We start from the raw sequence: 20,939 nt of genomic DNA on the forward strand, positions 1-20,939 counted from the left end.
TTATTACATCCAGTAGATGTCTTGGGCTGTGAGGGCTTAATTCTCTCCTGGAAGCCCACTGAGGCAGGGGGAAGCATAGCACCGTCCAGAGGATAAAGGAAGCGGTGGGGACCACAGGGTGGAAGCTGAGAGGCACGGCGGGAAGACTGAGAACAGTCTGTGGCTAAGGCAAGGACAGAAGCAAACAAGTCACTTCAAAGCCCTGGAGATGGACTGGGGAGTGCAGAGGACTAATTCTGGGAGCTCTCCAGTGTGGCTGAGAGGTTTCTGGCTTGGGCAATGAGATGACCGGTGGGGCCACTCACTTGGAAAGGCTCCGGGTTTCGGGGAACCTTACCTGACAGATGCAGTCCTACAGACTACATCATGCTTGACATAGGCTCTCACATCTCATCTAACAGATGCACTTCTATTTTTTTCTTTTTTTTTTTTAGAGACAGGGTCTTGCTCTGTTGCCCAGGTGGAGTGCAGTGGCATGATCACAGCTCACCACAGCCTCAAACTCCCGGGCTCAAGTGATCCTCCTATCTCAGCCTCCCCAGTAGCTGAGATTACAGGCACACACCACCATGCTTGACTATTTTTTAAATTTTTTGTAGAGATGGGGTCTTGCTCTGTTGTCCAGGCAGGTTTTAAACACCTGGCCTCAGCCTCCCGAAGCTCAGGGATTACAGCCATGAGCCACCACACCCAGCCCAGACTCAGCTCTAGAAACTAAACTTCAGCACACAGCCAGCCCTCTGGCTGACAGAGTCCAGGCTGCTCACCTTGGCCGAGAACAGGTCCTCAGATCCCAGTTTTGCGAGACCCCAGCAATGCCAAGCAGTGTCTGACCTGAGCCTCCAAACCCTCAATCTGCAGACATGGGTCTCTAGACCTCACCTTTAAGTGCAGTGGCCTCTGAGACCATACATTATAGATGCAGCTCCTCAGTCAGTTCAACGTTCTGGTCCTCACCTGCCCCAGTGCCCCAGATCTCACCTTATCTAACCATCATCTACCTTTTTCCTCACTTTATTCACTTTTTTTTTTTTTTTTTTTGAGACAGGGTCTCTCACTCTGTTGCCCAGGCCTGAGTGTGGTGGCATGATCTCAGCTCACTACACTCAGTTTCTTTTTTTTTTTTTTTTTTTTGAGATAGGGTCTCTCCCTCTGTCGCCGAGGCCTGAGTGTGGTGGCTTGATCTCAGCTCACTGCAACCTCTGCCTGCCAGGTTCAAGCAATTCTCCTGCCTCAGCCTCCTGAGTAACTGGGATTACAGACATGTGCCACCATGCATGGCTAATTTCTGTATTTTTAGGAGATGGGGTTTCACCATGTTGACCAGACTGGTCTAGAACTCCTGACTTCAAGTGATCCACCCACCTCGGCCTCCCAAAGTGCTGGGATGACAGGCGTGAGCCACAGTGCCTGGCAACTTTCCTCACTTTTAACTCAGACCCTATGTCAACTGGAGCACAATGCCCTCTTGGGTGCAGGCCAACACCATGGACTGGTTACAGATCCTCAGGCCTCTGTAGTACCCTGAGCTCTGTTTATCATACCTGACCAGGGTGCTGAGAACAGATACCTGTCCCACCCGATCTTTAGGGTTCCCCAGACATCACCAGGCAGACCCAGGTACAAACACCTATAATGACTACAGCTTTCCCTTGATATAAGAGCCCACACTACTCACCTAATTGTGTCTGACCCTACCACCGAATGTTCCACCTGTGTCTGACCACCTTTCCCAGGCCTGGCCAGCCTCACCAATTATGCATTCCTGTGCTAGACCCCACCCACTTCACCTAATAAGCCCAGCAGTACTTTTGTGCTTGAACCCAGGTGTCAAGAGCCCACCTAAGACCATGTTTATACAACCTCTGTGGAACTGAGCCTGGATCCACAGACTCACTGCCAATGTCAGGTCAACATACCAGCACTGAGCCTGAATCCAGACTCACTGCCAATGTCAGGTCAACATACCAGCACTGAGCCTGGATCCACAGACTCACTGACAACACCAGGTAAACATGCCAGCACTGAGCCTGGATCCACAGACTCACTGACAACACCAGGTAAACATACCAGCACTGAGCCTGGATCCACAGACTCACTGACAACACCAGGTAAACATACCACCACTGAGCCTGGATCCATAGACTCACTGACATAATCAAGTAAATACACCAGCACCGAGCCTGGATCCACAGACTCACCGATATAATCAGGTAAACATACCAGCACTGAGCCTGCATCCACAGACTCACTGACAACACCAGATAAACATACTAGCACTGAGCATCGATGCAATGACTTCACCTGGGAGACCTAGTTCTGCCTATTTGTGTCCAACTCCAGTGCCTCAGGCTACACAGTTATACAACTGCCAAAGATAGGTTCCAAACATCTCAGCTGATAGACCAGGCTTCACATCACCTGACCCTTCACACCTTGACTGACAGACCCGGATTCCCTTGCCTGAGCCCAACTCAGATTCCTTACAGCCTCCCAGGGTCCAGCTTTATTTACGTGAGCCTGGCCTCGGCAGTCCACATCCCGTTTCTGGCTTGGCTTTTCATGTCTCACAGACAGATCCAATGCCGCCAATCTCTGCTTAACGTCAGCACCAATGAGCTCACTGAGGAGCCTCAGACCTCATCAAATGGAACATCTCTGCCTACCTGTGCTCCCTAGCTGAGATATGTAGTTCTACCAACTTGTGACTAACCCATTGTCCCCAGGCCTAAGACTGAGTCAGCACAACTGAGCCGAACCACGCACCAATGACTTCACCTGCAAGATCCCAGCTGTACATCCCTATAGCTACAAAGTCCTTGCTTGAGAGAGATACATCTACCTACCCATGTCTAACTTAGGGGCCACAGACCTCCTAGGAAACCCACAATGTTCTGTGTGCCTGTAGAGACCCCCATGCTATGGGCTTGACCTGGGAGGCCACTCTATACACCTAGGCTCAACTCTGCTTCTTCAGGCTTCACCCCAAACACCCAGGGGCCCATTCCTGTGCCTGAATCCAACTCCTGAAGGAGCCAACACTATCTACCTGCATTCAACCTAACTCCTCAGCTCTCCTTCAAGAAACTACTCCTGGCAGACCAGTTTTGTCTATCTGCCTGACTCTGGCTCTTCAGACCACACATGGTGGGCCAGCTCTGCCTACCTGTGCTTGACCCTGGCTCCTCAGACCACACCTGAAAGGCTATCTCTACCTACCTGTGCTTGACCCTGGGTTCTCAGACTACACCTGAAAGGCTATCTCTACCTATCTGAGCTTGACGCTGGGTTCTCAGACTACACCTAGTGACCCAGACTACCTACCTGTACTTGATGCTGGCTCTTCAGACATACCTGGCAGGCAGCTCTACCTACCTGAGCCTGACCCTGGCTCCTCAGACCACACCTGGTGGGCCAGCTTTGCCTACCTGTGCTTACCCTGGCCCCTCAAACCACACCCAGTGGGCCAGCTCTACCTACCTGTACTTGACCTTGGCTCCTTAAACCACACCTGAAAGACTATCTCTGCCTACCTGTGTTTTACTCTGGCTCTTTGGAGTACACCTGGCACACCAGATCTACCTGCCTGAGCCTGATGTCAGCTCTTCAGATCATACCTGGTGGGACAGGTCTGCCTACCTGTGCTCGATGCTGGCTCCTGGGCTTGCACCTGGTGGACCAGCACCCCCTACCTGCATGTGATGAGGATTCCTGAGCTTGTACCTTGTGGGCCAGCTCTGCCTACCTCTACTTCACACCTCAGCTGCTCACACTTCATCCAACACACTTGGTTCTTCTTACCTGGGCTTGACTATGACTTTTTAGGTCTCATGAACACACCCAGCTTTGTGAAGCTGCCCTGATCCTGGCTCCAAAGACCTTACCTGCCAAACCCTGCTCTACACCTGTGTTTAACTCCCGTTCTTCAGACCTGACAGACCCGAAGATGCACCTGGGCCAGGCTCCAAAGACCTCACCCAAGAAACTCAATTCCACATACCTACATACCTGTACCTGGCCACAGCTCCTCAACCTCACCCAGGAGATGAACTTCTACCCACCCATCTTTTCTCTTTTTTTTTTTTTTTTTTTTTTTTTGAGACGAAGTTTCACTCTTGTTGCCCAAGTTGGAGTGCAGTGGCATGATCTCGGCTCACTGTAAACCCCGCCCCCAGTTTCAAACAATTCTCCTGCCTCAGCCTCCTGAGTAGCTGGGATTACAGGCCTGTGCCACCACACCCGGCTAATTTTTGTATTTTTTAGTAGAAATGGGGTTTCATCCCCACCCCAACACCATGTTGGCTAGGCTGGTCTTGAACTCCTGACCTCAGATGATCCACCCGCCTTGGCCTCCCAAAGTGCTGGGATTACAGGCATGAGCCACTGCACCCAACGCCCGCTTTTTTTTTTTTTTTTTTTTTTTTTAGAGATAGAGTCTCACTGTCACCCAGGCTGGAGTGCAGTAGCATGATCTTGGCTCACTCTGCCTCCCCAGTTCAAGCAATTCTGGTGCCTCAGCCTCCCAAGTAGCTAGGACTATAGGTGTGCACCACCACACCTGGCTAATTTTTGTATTTTTAGTAGAGATGGGGTTTCGCTATGCTGGCCAGGCTGGTCTCGAGCTCTTGACTTCAAGTGATCTGCCTGCCTTGGCCTCCCAAAGTGCTGGGATTTACAGGTGTGAGCCACTGTGCCTGGCCTACCCACCTGTCTTGACACCACCTGGGAAATCCAGACCTGCTCACTGTGCCAGATCCCAGCTCCTCAGACCTCCTGAGAGACCTGGCTCTATCCACCTGCCTTCACTTCATATCCTCACAGGTCATCTACCACACCCAGGTCTTTCTAGATGAGCCTAACCTGGACTCCTTGGGCCTCACCTGATAGATCCGTTCTCTCTACCTGTGCCTGACCTCAACTGCAGGACAGTTTAATTGGCTTTGCCATGGCTGTTCCGGTCAACCTACCTTTGCATGCCCCTGGTTTCATAGATGTCACCCGACAAACTCCACCCACCATGCTTAACACAGCTTCTCAGACTTGGGATACAAACCAGGGCCTGACCTCAGTGGCTCAGACCTTAACCTGTGAGACCCAAAAGTACATACCTGTGTCTCGCCTTAACCCCTGAAACCTCGCCTGCTAGACCTGCTCTACTACCTCGACCAGACCCAGGCTTCATCCACCTTTCAGACGGATGTGGTTCGTCATCCCTTTGTCTGACTCCAGCTTTTTGGTCTCTTCCCAGGGGACCCAGGCTCACCCACCACAGCTGCTCAGACATCGCCCGAGGACACAGCTCCAACCTGGACCCAACCACAGATTTTCAGCCCTCACTTGTCAGACCCAGCTCGACCTGTCTGCCTATCTTTAGCTCCAATGTCCTTACCGGACTGGTCCAGTTCTGCCTACCTGAGTACAGTCTTGGCTCCTCAGGCCTCCCCTAGAAACCCAGCCATACAAACCTGTCTGATTCCAGCTCCCGGGACCTCAGACAGACGCGGCTCTGAAAGGCTGCATTATACACACCTAACCTGAACAGACATTTTCCTCACACATGACAGATCCCTGGCTGCTGACCTCGGCCTGAGGGAGCCTGGTGAGAGCCCAGTGTTGACAAACACTGTCTGACTGCTCAGCCTTGATGTCTGCCCTGCAGACCCAGGTCTCTGGACCTTTACCCAACCTGAGCCACTCAGACCGCACCCACCCAGCACAGCTCCTCATGCCACCTGCCTGCCTCACCTGCCCTAGCTCCCCTGTCCCTGCCTCATATCACCAGGTACATTCCTACCTCTCCTGCATCTGGGCTCTGCAGACCCTGACGCCACAGACTTGGACTTCAGTCACGAATTCTCAGAGGCCACTGACGCCCTGAGCTCTGCCCATCACACCCAGTCAGGATGCTGAGAAGCAGGTGCTGGCCTGTGTGTCCCTAATCCCGGGTTCTAAACACCCTACTTGTGCAATCAGCCACCCACTACCTGTTCCTCACTTTTCAGAACCGACCAGAGATCCCAGCATGCACATCTGTCCCATACCATAGGTCTACACCACCTCCCACAGAGCCCGGCTGACATATGCACATACATAGCTTTGGCTCCTCAGACTTCACCTGACAGAACCATCTCTAAATATCTGCCTCTCCTCCAGAATTCACAGACCTATGGGTCCCTCTCCCTGTCCTGGCTCCTCCTCAGAACTCACCTGGACCTGCTCTGGCTCTGCTTCAGGCCTCTCCAGCCAAAACTGGCCCTGTGGCGTGTGCTGACTCTGGCTGAGCCCTGAGAGACCCCATGGTTTCCCACCACACCCCTTCCTGATCCCGACACCCAAGGCTGCCACAAAACTGGCCCTGGTGGACCAAGAATTACTTCTACATACTCCTACCAGACAGGACTCTTCTGATCTCACCTGAGAGCCGGCACTGCATCCCTAGGCCTGAGCTGATGGCTGTAGCTCACCCGAGACCCCACCTGCAGGAACTTCACCTGCTCCTATCCCTGGGTTCTTCAGATATCACTTTCTTGATTCAGCAGGATACACTCTAGTAACTCAGGCAGGTCCCTCCTCCAGCCCCTGTGGTCTGTCTAGCCTGGCCCAGGAGGCTTCCACTTAGGTCTCACCAGCCAGCCCTGGCCCCATGTTCCTGTGCCCAGCTATCATTCCTAGGCCTTACCTGGGAGGCCAGACCCGTCTTCTCCTTAAGCCACACCCTAACTCATCTCTACATGCTGGGTGGTGACGAGCAAGGACACCCCAATCTGCTCAGCTCCTTGGCTGGCAGCAGCACCCACACATCCCTGCCCACCACCTACTCAGGCTCCAGATCCCAAGGAGGAGGTGGAAGGTGCCTGCCCTCCATTATCAAGCATGCAACATTTATTAGAAGCCGCACAGTCTCTCTTGACCGGGGTTCCGCATCTGAGCCACAGGATGCAGAAAATGACTTGAGTGACTCTTGTCAATTCTTCCAAGGATGGTATGTAACTAGTCTCATTCTAGAAAGAAGTTAACTCATTATACACAGTGGATGGTTTAAGGCATTAGGGCTTCATTCTCTCCCAGACCCAGGAAGTAAAAGGCCTTTAGAGCTTTCAAAGGAATGAGGTTATGTCTGTGGATGCCATCATCAAGCAAAGGGACTCCGGTCCAAATGCCTGGAAACAGCCCCAGGTGGGAAAACCACCAAATAGGCAATGCCCTCTCTGCTGCGCCTGCCACAGCATTAGAGCCCTGCACCTAAGCCCGGCCATGCCCACAGCATTCACAGCGCCCGCACCACACCCTGCACTGCACCCCTGCACCCCAGGCGTCACAGCCAGAGCCCTCCTCACACCACTGCTGAGCTCAGGCAAGTGCACAAGGAAAGCTGCGGCTCACTGCTCGGCTCCAGCAGAGGTGGTCCCATGGACCACCTGTTGCTACAGAGGGGTCTACAGCCCTACCACTCAAGGCAGGGTTTGCTCTGCAAGCTGCCCCAGCCTGGCACCTCCTCTACGCCACCCCCCAGCTCCTCCTGCAGCTCCTGTTGCTCCTTTCCAGGCCTACCCGGTCATACCTCATGCCTCACCCTGCCCCTTGGCCTTTACAGATGGTGGCTGCAGTTCAGAGACAGGTCATCACTGAGAATAACTCACAACCTCAACTCTGTGAGCGGGGCAAGGGGGACTCGGGTTACCCCACAGTGGATGTTGCAGGCAGGCACCCAAGGGAGTGTCATGTGGCCCTGCAAGCTCAGCCCGCCCTCAGGTGGAAGTGGAGCCCTCATCTTGTCTGGGTTGCTCTTGTCCTCCAAGCCTCTCTGAGGGCCTCGCTACCTTTCCCCAAGCTAGGTATGCAGCAGGTACTCAATAAACACTGACTGACCTCATGGGCCCCTCAACAGCCATGACTTGGCAAAGGACACTTAATTCACCCAATGCAGAAGTGCTTGTACTTACATCCCAGAACTCGAACATGTTTTGAGGGTCAATTCCAAACTCCTTCACTTTGGTCTACAAAAAAAAACAAAGGGAGAGAAATGAAAGGAAGCATTTGCTAGCAGGATGGGAACAGGAGCTCCGGGAGGCAGGGAGCTGTGCTCTGTGAGCTGAGCCTCACCTTCCCCAGAGCCAGGGATGGGGCAGGGCTGGAGCAGCCTGTGAGTCGAGGGCAGGGCCCAGGATCTGCCCACCCCAAGCTGGACACCAGGTCAGTCCATGACCAGCACGCCAGTGACATTGCACCTGCAAAGCCCCCTGCTGAGGGCAGCTGTAACCCCACGTGAGGACCTGGCCCACACACTGCTCTGCAACAGCTCTCCCCCAGGCCTGTCTGGGACACCAGAGCATGACCCCTCAGGACATCTGGGAACCAAACCTAGGACTGGGACCCGAGCGTGGGCAGGGGCCACCTACCAGGCCAGGCAACCACACACAGGCTGAACAGCCACCCAGCCCTTCCCATGTGTGGGAGGGTGACTGCACCAGGCAGCTCTGACGACCCATCAGGTATTCTGGTCCCCAGGGCAGACAGGGCCAGCAACCCCTTACCTATTCCCCATAGGAGGAGAAGCCCTACTGACCAGTCAGTTGGAGGCAGGCAACAGTGCTATGGTTAGCCAGCCTTATGGCGTCCTGCTGCAGCTGGATGAGCACTGGAGGCGGAGATGTGGGGATGATGATGGAGGGGGTGGGAGGGAGATGTGGGTGTGGTCATAGCTCTGACTGCTGCTGTCACTCCTGGAGCAGCCCTCACTCTGCTATGCCCTGCTGAGCCTGCACAACCTCGAGGCCAGGCAGACTGTGAGAACATGGAGACAGGAGACCCAGGTTCTAATCCTGGCATCACCTACTCATACAAATCACTAAGTGGGCCGGGTACAGTGGCTCCTGCCTATAATCCCAACACTTTGGTAGGCCGAGGTGGGCAGATCACTTGAGGTCAAGAATTCGAGACCAGCCTGGCCACCATGGAGAACACCTGTCTCTACCAAAAATACAAAAATTACCTGGACGTGGTAGTGGGCGCCTGTAATCCCAGCTAATCAGGAGGCTGAGGCATAAAAATTACTTGAACCCAGGAGGCAGAGGTTGCAGTGAGCCAAGATCGCACCACTGCACTCCAGCCTGGGTGACAGAGCGAGACCTTGTCTCAAAAAAATAAGCTTGGCACAGTGGCACACACCTGTAATCCCAGGATTTTGGGAGGCTGATGTGGGCGGATCACTTGAGGTCAGGAGTCAGAGACCAGCCTGGCCAATATGGTGAAACCCCGTCTCTACTAAAAATACAAAAATTAGCCGGGCATGGTGGCATGCACCTGTAATCCCAGCTATTCGGGAGGCTGAGGCAGGAGAATCGCTTGAACCTGGAAGGCAGAGGTTGCAGTGAGCCAAGATCACGCCACTGCACTCCAGCCTGGGCAACAGAGTGAGACTGTCTTTAAAAAACAAAACAAAACAAAAAAAAACCACACACACAAAACAACAATCACTAAGTAGGGGGCAAAATGTCACCTCCCTTCATTGGGACTTTATGTCCTTACGTGAAAAATGGAATGCATCCTCTATGCCTATCTAGCATGTCACATTTGGGGAGATGCTGGGTGCAGAGGCCTAGGAAGGTCACGTGTATGAAGGGTTCTGGGTATCAGTCAGGCCTGGGAGATGGAAGAAGGGGTTATCGTGATCCCACTGACTCCAAGCCTCTCTCCTCAAAGCTGCAGAGGTTGAATGGGTAAATGTGGAAAAGGCAAGGAAGGCTTGCAGCCCACAGACAACCAAACCTTCCATACCATCAGCCAAGCCAAGATCCACCAGACCTATGAACCACGTCTCTGAGAGGCCATGACCTAGACATGCTGGGCCCTCCCAGGAAGGCAGTACAGGGGACCACGGGGGCACTTACCGTGTTGGTAGACAGGGCAACAAAGTGCTTCGCCACTGCAGAAGGCTACAAGAGACAGAGCCAAGTTACCAAACCCAGCCCAGGGAGACAAAGGGTAGTCACTTCCCATCACTAGAGGAACCAAGGCCCTGCATGGGACTGAGATTCCCAGTCCTTGGTTCTGAGACTGTTGGAGGAGGCCCACATCGAGGTCAAAGTCAAGAAAGCAGACGGGTCACAGGCCGCCTGCTCATCCCATCTTACAAGCATACGGGGCTCAGGGACGTCCCTCCCCTATAAAATAGGTGTGGCCAAGAGTTCCTGCAGCGCCAAGGGTCTGCAGAGAAATGGCCATGCGAGGGCTGTCAGCCAGTGAGGGCAGGTTCTGTCACATCTGCAAGGCTGGGTCTGGCAAAGCCAAGATGAACAATCATCTCATCTAGCAAAGGCAGGCACCGGCAAGGCCGCCTTCCACTTCCAACTTCAGGAGAAACAGGGCCAGACTTAGTCACTCAGGGGCCCACCCTGCTCTTCCCAGCCCAGAGGCTGACCACGAGGGAGGCCGTATAGCCCACTCACATCCTTGGCCGCCTGGAGAAACCACTCCTTCGCCGTCTCCGCATTTGTGATGGTCTCCTGGGTGGTAAAGGTCTGCAATCGAAGAGAACAGCAGTGGGCGCCCAAGCTTAGGGGTGGGTGCAGGCCTTGGGCCAGGGTTCAGCAGCAGAGGCCAAGGCAATGCCCAGTTGTCACATGGAGCAGTATTTGCAGGTCAGTGACAGTGACACCACAAAACCTCCTGAGATTCCAGCTCTTTAAAACCAGAGGAGGGGGGCTGGTAAACACATACCCGCCACCCTAAGCCTGCAGGTCAAAGGCCGCAGCTTCTCCCCTGAGGGGCTGCAGTCAGCCTGAGGCTCTCTTTGGCCCAGGCTGGAAGGTATCTCAGAATTCACATGGAATTCTTCATATTTTATGTAAATTCATGTGAGTAAATAGAGCATAAATAACAACAAACAAAACCCCTCTATTATCAGGGCATGGCTCCGAAATCAGAAAGGAGCAAGCATGGCTGGGCATGGTGGCTCAAGACTGTAATCCCAGCATTTTGGGAGGCTGAGGGGGGCACATCACCTGAGGTCAGGAGTTCAAGACCAGCATGGCCAACATGGTGAAACCCCATCTCTACTAAAAAATAATAATAATAAATTAATTAATAATAAAATTACCCAGGTGTGGTGGTGTGCGCCTAGTCCCAGCTACTTGGGAGACTGAGGCAGGAGAATCGCTTGAAACCCGGGAGACGGAGATTGCAGTGAGCTGAGATCACGCCACTACACTCCAGCCCGGGCGACAGAGCCAGACTCTGTCTCAAAAAAAAAAAAAAAGGAGTAGGCATAAAGGACAGGTTTGTAAGAAAGTGGCAAGCAGTCCCAGACTAAGCAGAGACGCTGCAAGGCGAGTGGGTGTGGTCAGGACACAAAGGTTCAAACTGATGTGTTCAGGCTTTCCTCAGTCAACCTTGTTTGTTGCCAGGCATGGAAACGGTCCAGGGCAGCTGTACTGACCTGATCCACAAACCATGGTTCACTTGGAACCCACCAAGAGGGACCAATGGCCAGGGGGATGGCAAGACAGCCGTCCCTCCCCGCCCCAACACACACAGGGCCAGGGGCCGGGCAGTTTTCGGCGCTCATACCTTGGAGGCAATGATGAACAGGGAGGACTCGGGGTTCAGCTGGGCCAGGGTTTTGGCAATGTGAGTTCCATCAATGTTGGAGACATACCAGACGCGGGGACCTCCTGAAGAGTATGGCTTAAGGGCTTCAGTCACCATGAGGGGTCCCTGGTGAGAGACACAGCATCAGAGAATAATAATTTAGGGCTCACGAAAAGTGGAGACAGCCAGGTCCCATCCCTGGAGAAAGTAAGGAACTGGGTGGGACGAACAGTGCCCAGACTCCCACCCTACCCCAAGGCAGTTTTCTCCTCACCAGGTCGGAGCCGCCAATGCCAATGTTGATGACGTCTGTGATGGTCTTGCCTGTGTACCCCTTCCAGTCACCGCTCCGGACACGCTGGCACAGGGGGGAAGATGCCGTCAGCCCAAACCCCCAGGCATAAGCCGCTGCTCAAAAACATCATTACTGCCGTGTCCTGGTGCCTCAGTCCCAGCTTTCAGGCCCTCGCAGGTGCCTCTATTTTTTTGTTTTTAATTTACTGCGTGTGTGTGTGTGTGTGTGTGTGTGTGTGTGTGTGTGTGTGTGTGTTGTTTTTTTTTTTTTTTTTTTTGAGACGAAGTCTTGCTCTGTTGCCCAGGCTGGAGTGCAGCGGCATGATCACAGCTCACTGCAACCTCCGCCATTCTCCTGCCTCAGCCTCCTAAGTAGCTGGGACTACAGGCACGTGCCACTACGCCCAGCTAATTTTTTTTGTATTTTTAGTAGAGACGGGGTTTCACCATGTTAACCAGGATGGTCTTGATCTCCTGACCCCATGATCCGCCCACCTCAGCCTCCCAAAGTGTTTGGATTACAGGCGTGAGCCACCACACCCAGCTATTTATTTATTTTTAATTTTTTTTTTTGAGACAGAGTCTCCACTTTCTGGGTTCTAACAATTCTCATGCCTCAGTCTCTTAAGCAGCTGGGACTACAGGCCTGCACCACCACCATGCCTAGCTAATTTTTTTGCATTTTTAGTAGGGACAGGGTTTCGCCATGTTGGCCAGGCTGGTCTCGAATTATTGGCCTCAAGTGATCTGCCCAGCTCAGCCTCCCAAAGGGCTGGAATCACAGGTGTGAGCCACCGCGCCTCGCTATTTATTTATTTTTAAAACTGTGCCTTAGGGGCCAGGCAGGGTGGCTCAAGGCTGAGACAGGAGGATTGCTTGAGCCCAGGAAGTTGAGGCTGCAGCAAGCTAAGATCGCAACACTGCACCTCTAGCCTAGGTGACAGTGGAAGACCCTGACTCCAAAAACAGAACAAAATGCTCTGCCTTAGCCTTTTTTTCTTTTTCACTCTGTCACCCAGGCTGGCGTACAACAGCACGATCTCAGCTCACTGCAGCCTCCGCCTCCAGGCTCCAGGGTTCAAGCGATTCTCCTGCCTCAGCCTCCCAAGTAGCTGGGATTACAGGCACCTGCCACCCTGCCCGGCTAATTTTTAGTATTTTCAGTAGAGATGGGGTTTCGCCGTGTTGGCCAGGCTGGTCTCAAACTCCTGACCTCAGGTGATCCACCTGCCTCGGCCTCCCAAAGTGCTTGGATTACAGGCTTGAGCCACCACGCAAAGCCTATTTTATTTTTTGTAGACACAGCGTCTTGCTATGTTGCCCAGCCTGGTCTCTAACTCCTGGCCTCAAATAATCCTCCCATCTTGACCTCCCAAAGTGTTGGGATTATAGGTGTGAGCCACTATACAAGGCCTAGGAGTCTCTGGAGACCACACTGGTCCCTGCCACACTCACCACCAACTAGACTGTTTCCTGGTTACAACCGTGAGACATCCCTACCTTACAGTGACACTGTCAGAATCTGCAAAACCAGGGATAACTCGGCAGAATCTGCTATGCCAGAGACCAGGAGATGTGAAATGCTGAAAACTGTGACTGGGCTATGCCGGGGAAAGGAGTATCAGATCCGCAGCCAGTCTCCAAACAGACGCCAGTGATCCTTGCTTCCTGTAACTCATGCCCCTGCATAGCTTCTGCCTGTGCTGGGAGGGGTGACCTGTGCACCCATCAGGAGACTGCAGAAAGGGTGAAATGTGACTTTAGAAGTGAGTTCAGAGAACGTGCAGTTTCTGCTTTGCTCTCTTGGATGACTCACTTTGGGGAAGCTGTCTATCATGTTGTGAAGACATTCAAACAGTTTCATAAAGAGGCCCACGCGGCAGGGAACTGAGGCCTTTTTGCAACAGTCACAGCCAACTCGCTTCCTGTGTATGCGACACCTTAGAGGGGGGTCCTCCAAACCCATCAAAACTTCTGATAACTGGGGCGCTGGCCAACATCTTGACTACAGCCTCATGAGAGATTCCCCAAACCAAGACCAACCAGCTAAGCCGCTCCCAAACTTCTGACCCACAGACACTGTGAGAGGTAATAAAAGTTTACTGCTAAGCTGGGCATGGTGGCTCACACCTGTAATCCCGGCACTTTGGGAGGCCGAGGCAGGCGGATCACAAGGTCAGGAGTTCGAGACCAGCCTGGCCAACATGGTGAAACCCCATCTCTACTAAAAAAAAAAACACAAAAATTATCCAGGCATGGTGGCATGTGCCTGTAATCTCAGCTACTCGGGAGGCTGAGGCAGGAGAATTGCTTAAACCCAGGAGGCAGAGGTTGCAGTGAGCCAAGATCACGCCATTGCACTCTAGCCTGGGCGACAGAGCAAGACTCCGTCTCAAAAAAAAAAAAAAAAAGTGTATTGCTGTTTTAACTCAAGTTCTGATGTCATTTGTTATACAATGATAGATAACTAATACAGATTTTGGTACCAGAAGTACAGTGTGGTCATAATAAAAACCTAAATATGCAGGCCGGACTCAGTGGCTCATGCCTTAATCCCAGCATTTACTGGGAAACTGAGGCAGGAGGATCACTTGAGCCCAAGAGTTTAAAACTAGCCTGGGCAACATAGCAAGACCTCGTCTCTACAAAAAATAAAAAAGTAGCCAGGCACGGTGACATGTGCCTGTAGTCCCAGCGACTTAGAAGGTTGAGGTGGGGGATTGCTTGAGCCCAGGAGTTCGAGGCTGCAGTGAGCGGTGATTGCACCACTGCACTCCAGCCTGGGCGACAGAGTGAGACCCCATCTCAAAAAAAAAAAAAAAAAAAAAGAAAGAAAAAAAAGAAAGAAAGAAAGAAAGAAAAGAAAAGAAATTATCCCATACATACCAGTCATCCTATGCCCACCTCACCATTGTATGTTGGGTGTGTGAGGGGTAATTTGTCTCTTTAAATTCGCATGTCTTCAGATTGAAAGGAACTGTACTTGAGTTGTACTAAAGGAAATGCAGGTACTACTACACCTGTACTTGACAAGATGAGGTTCTAGACTTCCAATAGACTTCTAATACTGTAACAGAATATGGACTTAGGAGAAAGTGAGTGGGGTATCTGCGTGTGGAAGGAACACAAATCAATCACTAGGCGCCAGAAGCGGGACTATGATAGCCCCCCACCTTCTAAGATGGTGACCAGTGGTCCTTGTCTCCTGGCATTAACCCACTAGTGCAGTCCCTTCCCACGATGACCAGAGCTGATCTGTAACACCAACAGGGTATTATAGAAATCAAAGAGTGTAGCCGGGCATGGTGGTTCACCCTGTAATCCTAGCACTTTGGGTGGGCAAGGCAGGCGGATCACTTGAGATCAGGAGTTCGAGACCAGCCTGGCCAAAATGGTGAAACCCCATGTCTACTAAAAAAATTTAAAAAAGAAAAAAAAGGTGGGCATGGTGGCGGGCACCTGTAATCCCAGCTACTCGGAAGGCTAAGGCAGGAGAATCACTTGAGCTGGGGACTGGAGGTTGCAGTGAGCCAAGATCACACCATTGTACTCTGGCCTGGGCAACAAGAGTGAAACTCCGTCTCAAAAAAAAAGAAAGAATGTGAATCCTGATATTAGGTCACAAAAGACCTCCAGGCATCTGCCTTGCTCTCTATTGGATCACTCACTCTGTGAGAAACAAGCTGCCTTGTCATGAGGACACTCGAACTGTCTGTGCCTCCCAAAGCCAGCACTGCTAGTGAGCCATCTTCAAAGCAGACCCTCCAGCCCCCACGAAGCCTTCAAATGACCACATCCTTAGCCAACATCTTGACTGCAACCTTACAATATCAGAGCCACTACACCAAATGCAGCCACTGCAAATTCCCCACCTAAAGAGATGGTGATTGTTGCTTCTAGTTGCTAAATTTTGGAATAATTTCCCACACATCAATAAAAAATTAGTATACACTAATAAGATCCAGCAATTTTCTTTTCTTTTTTTTTTTTGGAGATGGAATCTTGCTCTGTCACCCAGGCTAGAGTGCAGTGGTGCTATCTCAGCTTACTGAAACCTCCACCTCCCAGGTTCAAACGATTCTCTTGCCTCAGCCTCCCAAGTAACTGGGACTACCGGCATGCACCACAATGCCCAGTTATAAATTATTATTATTATTATATTTTTTTGAGACGGAGTCTCGCTCTGTCACCCAGGCTGGAGTGCAGTGGCCCCATCTTGGCTCTCAATAACCTCCACCTCCTGGGTTCAAATGATACTGCTGCTTCAGTCTCCTGAGTAGCTGGAATTATGGGCGCCTGCCACTACCCCCGGCTAATTTTGTTTGTATTTTTAGTAGAGACGGGTTTTGCCATGTAGGCCAGGCTGGTCTCAAACTCCTGACCTGAAATGATCCGCCCACCTCGGCCTCCCAAAGTGCTAGGACTACAGGTGTGAGCCACAGCACCCAGACTATAAATTACTTTTTAATCAAAAAAAAAAAAAAAAAAAAATAGGCCAGGCACGGTGGCTCACGCCTATAATCCCAGCACTTTGGGAGGCCGAGGTGGTCGGATTATGAAGTCAGGAGTTCGAAACCAGCCTGGCCAACATGGTGAAACTCCATCTCTACTAAAAATACAAAAATTAGCTGGGCGTGGTGGCAGGCGCCTGTAATCCCAGCTACTCGGGAGGCTGAGGCAGGAGAATCACTTCAACCTGGGAGACGGAGGTTGCAGTGAACCGAGATCAGGCCATTGCACTCCAGCCTGGGTGAAAGAGAGAGACTCCGTCTCAAAAAACAAACAAACAAACAAAAGACAGGGTCTAGATTGCCCAGGCTAGTCTTGAACTCCTGGCCTGCAGTGATCCCATTCAGCCTTCCAAAATGCTGGGATTATACAACAGCCACTGCACCTTGCTGGGTATTTTTTAGTTTTGTTTTAACGACAGGGTCTCGCTCTGTTGCTTGGCCTGGAACGTAGGAGTATGATCATTGCTCACTGCAGCTTCAAACTCCTGGGCTCAAGCAATTCTCCCGCCTCAGCCTCCTAAGCAGCCAGGGACCAAAAAAAAAAAAAGCAAGTCTCCTTTCCCGACTATCAAAGGTTTGTTATAATGAAGCATCCCAGAGGAAAATGTGTCTTTTTCTTTTTTTTTTTTTCTTTTTTGAGACAAAGTCTCAGTCTGTTGCCCAAGCTGGAGTGCAGTAGCGTGATCCCGGCTCACTGCAACCTCCACCTCTGGGGTTCAAGTGATTCTCCTGCCTCAGCCTCCCAAGTAGCTGGGACTACAGGCATGCGCCACCATGCCCGGCTAACTTTTTTGTATTTTTTTTAGTAGAGATGGGGTTTCACTATGTTGGCCAGGCTTGTCTTGAACTCCTGACCTCGTGATCCACCCACCTCGGCCTCCCAAGGTGCTAGGATTACAGGTGTGAGCCACCGCACCCAGCCAAATGTGTCTATCTTTATTACAATTACACCCAGCCTTCATTTGACCAAATGAGGCTTTACCATACCCACCAATTCTGCAACTTCCTTTTTCACCTTCCCAGTCCATCCTGAACAGCATGGCAGGTCAATCCAACTGTAGCTCCCTAATTCCTAATGGTGCCCAGGATGACAGTATATGAATATGTGCTGACTCTACTTGGTAAGTCCCCTGATAAATGAGTACAGCTTGGTTTCAGGTTTTGCCACTACAATCAAGGTCACAGTGAACATCTTCACCCAATCTTGGCAAACTTTGGAGAGCGTAGCCACGGGGAATGTTCCTCACCAGGGGATTACTGCCATTCAGCAACTTTTTTTGAACTATAAATACCTTATCAGCCTGAGTCAGGTACTCCAGTGGCCAGCTTTAAGGGAAGGCTTTCCTGGAAACAGCACCCCAGACGGTGCAGTGCCACCCTCGCCATGTGGCATGGCTGAGCACACCCAGACCGATCACACAGCACTAGGCTTTTAATGCACTTCAGCTCTGCCATTCACAGCAGATGGCTGAAAAGGCCCTGCCGCACAGCCAAAGACCATCACATGGGCTGACCACCGTAAGTGACATTCAGGAAATCCAGATTCCCATCAGGACCCCACAACTTTCTTGCCCTGGAGGCGTCTCACTTTGTCACCTGAGCTGGAGGACAGTGGCATGATCTCGGCTCGCTACAGCCTCAACCTCCCGGGCTCAAGCAATCCTCTCACCTCAGCCTCCCAAATAGCTGGGATACACCACCACGCCTGGCTAATTTATTTATTTTTTGCAGAGATGGGTTGCGGTTTTTTTTTTTTTTGAGACAGAGTCTCATTCTGTCACCCAGGCTGGAGTGCAGTAGCGTGATCTTGGCTCACTGCAACCTCTGCCTCCCAGGTTCAAGAGATTCTCCTGCCTCAGCCTCCCCAGTAGCTGATATTACAGGTGCTCGCCACCATGCCCAGGTAATTTTTTTGTATTTTTAGTAGAGACAGCGTTTCACCATGTTGATCAGGCTGATCTCAAACTCCTGACCTCACATGATCCACCTGCCTCAGCCTCCCAGAGTGCTGGGATTACAGGCATGAGCCACCGCGCCCAGCCCATTTTCAGGTCTGAAAGTGGCTCTTGGCCAAAGTAACTGGACTTTGACCAGCCACACGTGGAGGCCACTGCTCCTAGGACAAGCAGCAAATGATCACAGCTGACAAGAGCTTGAACGATCACCCTCGGAGCATGCATAGCCCACACAGACACACCGGCATCACCCTCGTTCTCCAGACGTGAGGATGTCTGCCAACCCACCCCTGCAGAATCACCGCTAGGATAGACACTGAGGCAAGTGCTTGACGTGGGGAAACTTAGCTGGTCTCTGAGGCAACCTCTACCATCCTACACACAAGGAAAAGAAGGCATGTTACATGCACTGTCACTGACACACGGACACTGCTTACATACTTCCAGGTGGAAACAAGCTTCAGAGGAGCAGGGAGAAAACCAACCTGTGTGCATGTGCACGTGTGTACGTGTTTCAAAGAGATGACGACAGATGTGTTATGTGCACAGGAACTTTCTGGAAGACTTCACAGGAAAACTTTTCTGGTTTTTAAATTTATTTTTTGAGACAGGATCTTGCTCTGTTGCCCAGGCTGGAGTGCAGTGGTGTCACCATGGCTCACTGCAGCCTCAACTTCCCAGGCTCAAGCCATCCTCCCACCTCAGCCTCCTGAATAGTTGGGACTAGAGATATGAGCTGCTGCGCCTGGCTACAGGAAACTTTACAAAGGCTGCTTCTGGAGGTTAGCTGGGAATGGGGATGAGGAAATTTTTTTTTTTTTTCGACAGAGTCTCCCTCTGTCTCCCAGGCTGGAGTGCAGTGGCGCGATCGCAGCTCACTGCAACCTCTGCCACCTGGGTTCAAGCGATTCTTCTGCCTCAGCCTCCCAAGTAGCTGGGATTACAGGCATATGTCACCACACCTGGCAAGTTTTTGTATTTTTAGTGGAGATGGGGTTTCACCATGATGGCCAGGCTGGTCTCGAACTCCTTACCTCAAGTGATCCACCCGCCTCAGCCTCTCAAAGTTCTGGAATCACAGGCATGAGCCATTACGCCCAGCCAGGGTTGAGGAAATTTTACAATGTTTTATCTATTTCTAGACTGGGTGATAAGGGCATATGACAAAAGAGATTAGAAAAAGCTCCTTCCGGCCAGGCGCAGTGGCTCATGCCTGTAATCCCAGGTGAGGCAGGCAGATCACCTGAGGTCAGGGGTTCGAGACCAGCCTGGCCAACATGATGAAACCCCGTCTCTACTAAAAATACAAAAATTAGCTGTGCAGGGTGGCATATAATTGTAATCCCAGCTACTCGGGAGGCTGAGGTAGAATAGCTTGAATCCAGGAGGTGGAGGTTGCAGTGAGCTGAGATTGCACCCCTGCACTCCAGTCTAGGTGACAGAGTGAGACTCCGTCTCAAAAAAAAAAAAAAAAAAAAAAGGAAAAAGAAAAAGCTCCTTCCTTTCCTGACTGTCCTGTCTCTCAGGGGCCCCACTTTTCATTTCAAGCCTCTGTGGTTTGTCACCATGAGTCCACAGGTGTCTATAATTCAGGAAAGAAACTGGCCCCACTTCTGCCAGCAGCAGGTTCCCTCAGAGCAGAGCCAGGAGAAATTCAGGCCTCAGCAGAGACCCCAGGGTCAGCGATCACATAGGCAACCCCTCCCTTAAGCTGCATTGAGAACCTGAGTCCTGCCTCCAGGAAAAGGGGAAGAGCTGCCCCTCAGGGCTCCCAGATTCCCAAATACTCACACACACGTCCAAGGGTGAGTCCGGCGCAGTAGCCACTTACCTGGCAGAAAGACTTCATCTTGTCCAGAACCTTGTTGACCTCTGGCATCACATCCTTGCCGTCTACCAGGATGGGTGTGTTTGACCGGTTCCGCAGAGCCACGTGCAGCACGGCTCGACCCTGGGGATGAGGGTCAGGGTGTAAAGACTGTCCCCGCAACCCCAGGCAGCCATGCTCCCAGCTGGGCATGGTGCCATAGCTCGGCCCTCTATCCACTAGACAGGCAGGCCCTGAGGTCTCTGTCAGCACTATAACCTTGTTCCAAGAACTCACTGTATGCTTAGAGGAGTAGGAGCTCCCCAAGGACTTATGTGCTGCAGTCAGGAGGAGATGAGGGGACCCATATATGCCTAGGACAGGCCCCGAAGGCCTGCCAGAGGTGCTCAGGGCACGAACATTGAGAGAAAAGAGGAAGAGTGAGCAAGGCAGAGAATGGCGACAACACATGTCAGAAACAAGCAATATATGCTTTCAGAGGCCGGGCGCCATGGCTCACGTCTGTAATCCCAGAACTCTGGGAGGCCACGGCAGGTGGATAACTTGAGGTCAGGAATTCGAGACCAGCCTGGCCAACATGGTGACATCTTGTCTCTACTAAAAATACAAAAATTAGCCAGGTGGGGTGGCACACACCTGTAGTTCCAGCTACTCAGGAAGCTGAGGCAGAGAATCGCCTGAACCCATTAGACAGAGGCTGCAGTGAGCCAAGATCGCACCACTGCACTCCAGCCTGGGCGACAGAGCAAGACTCCACCTCAA

The 20,939-nt window shown here is 51.8% G+C and overlaps 1 protein-coding gene across 1 annotated transcript in view; it reads right to left on the minus strand.

The window, feature by feature from the left end:
* The window catches only part of GPI (glucose-6-phosphate isomerase), a 48,489-nt gene that overhangs the window by 24,623 nt on the left and 2,927 nt on the right, over nt 1-20,939 (minus strand). Inside the window, exons 4-9 of the mRNA XM_030820219.1 lie at nt 20,181-20,300; nt 11,864-11,947; nt 11,569-11,715; nt 10,449-10,520; nt 9,891-9,935; nt 7,944-7,997 (exon numbers count right to left, since the gene is read on the minus strand). Of these exons, the coding sequence (XP_030676079.1) occupies nt 7,944-7,997; nt 9,891-9,935; nt 10,449-10,520; nt 11,569-11,715; nt 11,864-11,947; nt 20,181-20,300 (522 nt within the window). The remainder of the gene's footprint in view (nt 1-7,943; nt 7,998-9,890; nt 9,936-10,448; nt 10,521-11,568; nt 11,716-11,863; nt 11,948-20,180; nt 20,301-20,939) is intronic.

The sequence above is a fragment of the Nomascus leucogenys genome, chromosome 10, assembly GCF_006542625.1.
Source record: "Nomascus leucogenys isolate Asia chromosome 10, Asia_NLE_v1, whole genome shotgun sequence".
NCBI lineage: Eukaryota > Metazoa > Chordata > Mammalia > Primates > Hylobatidae > Nomascus > Nomascus leucogenys.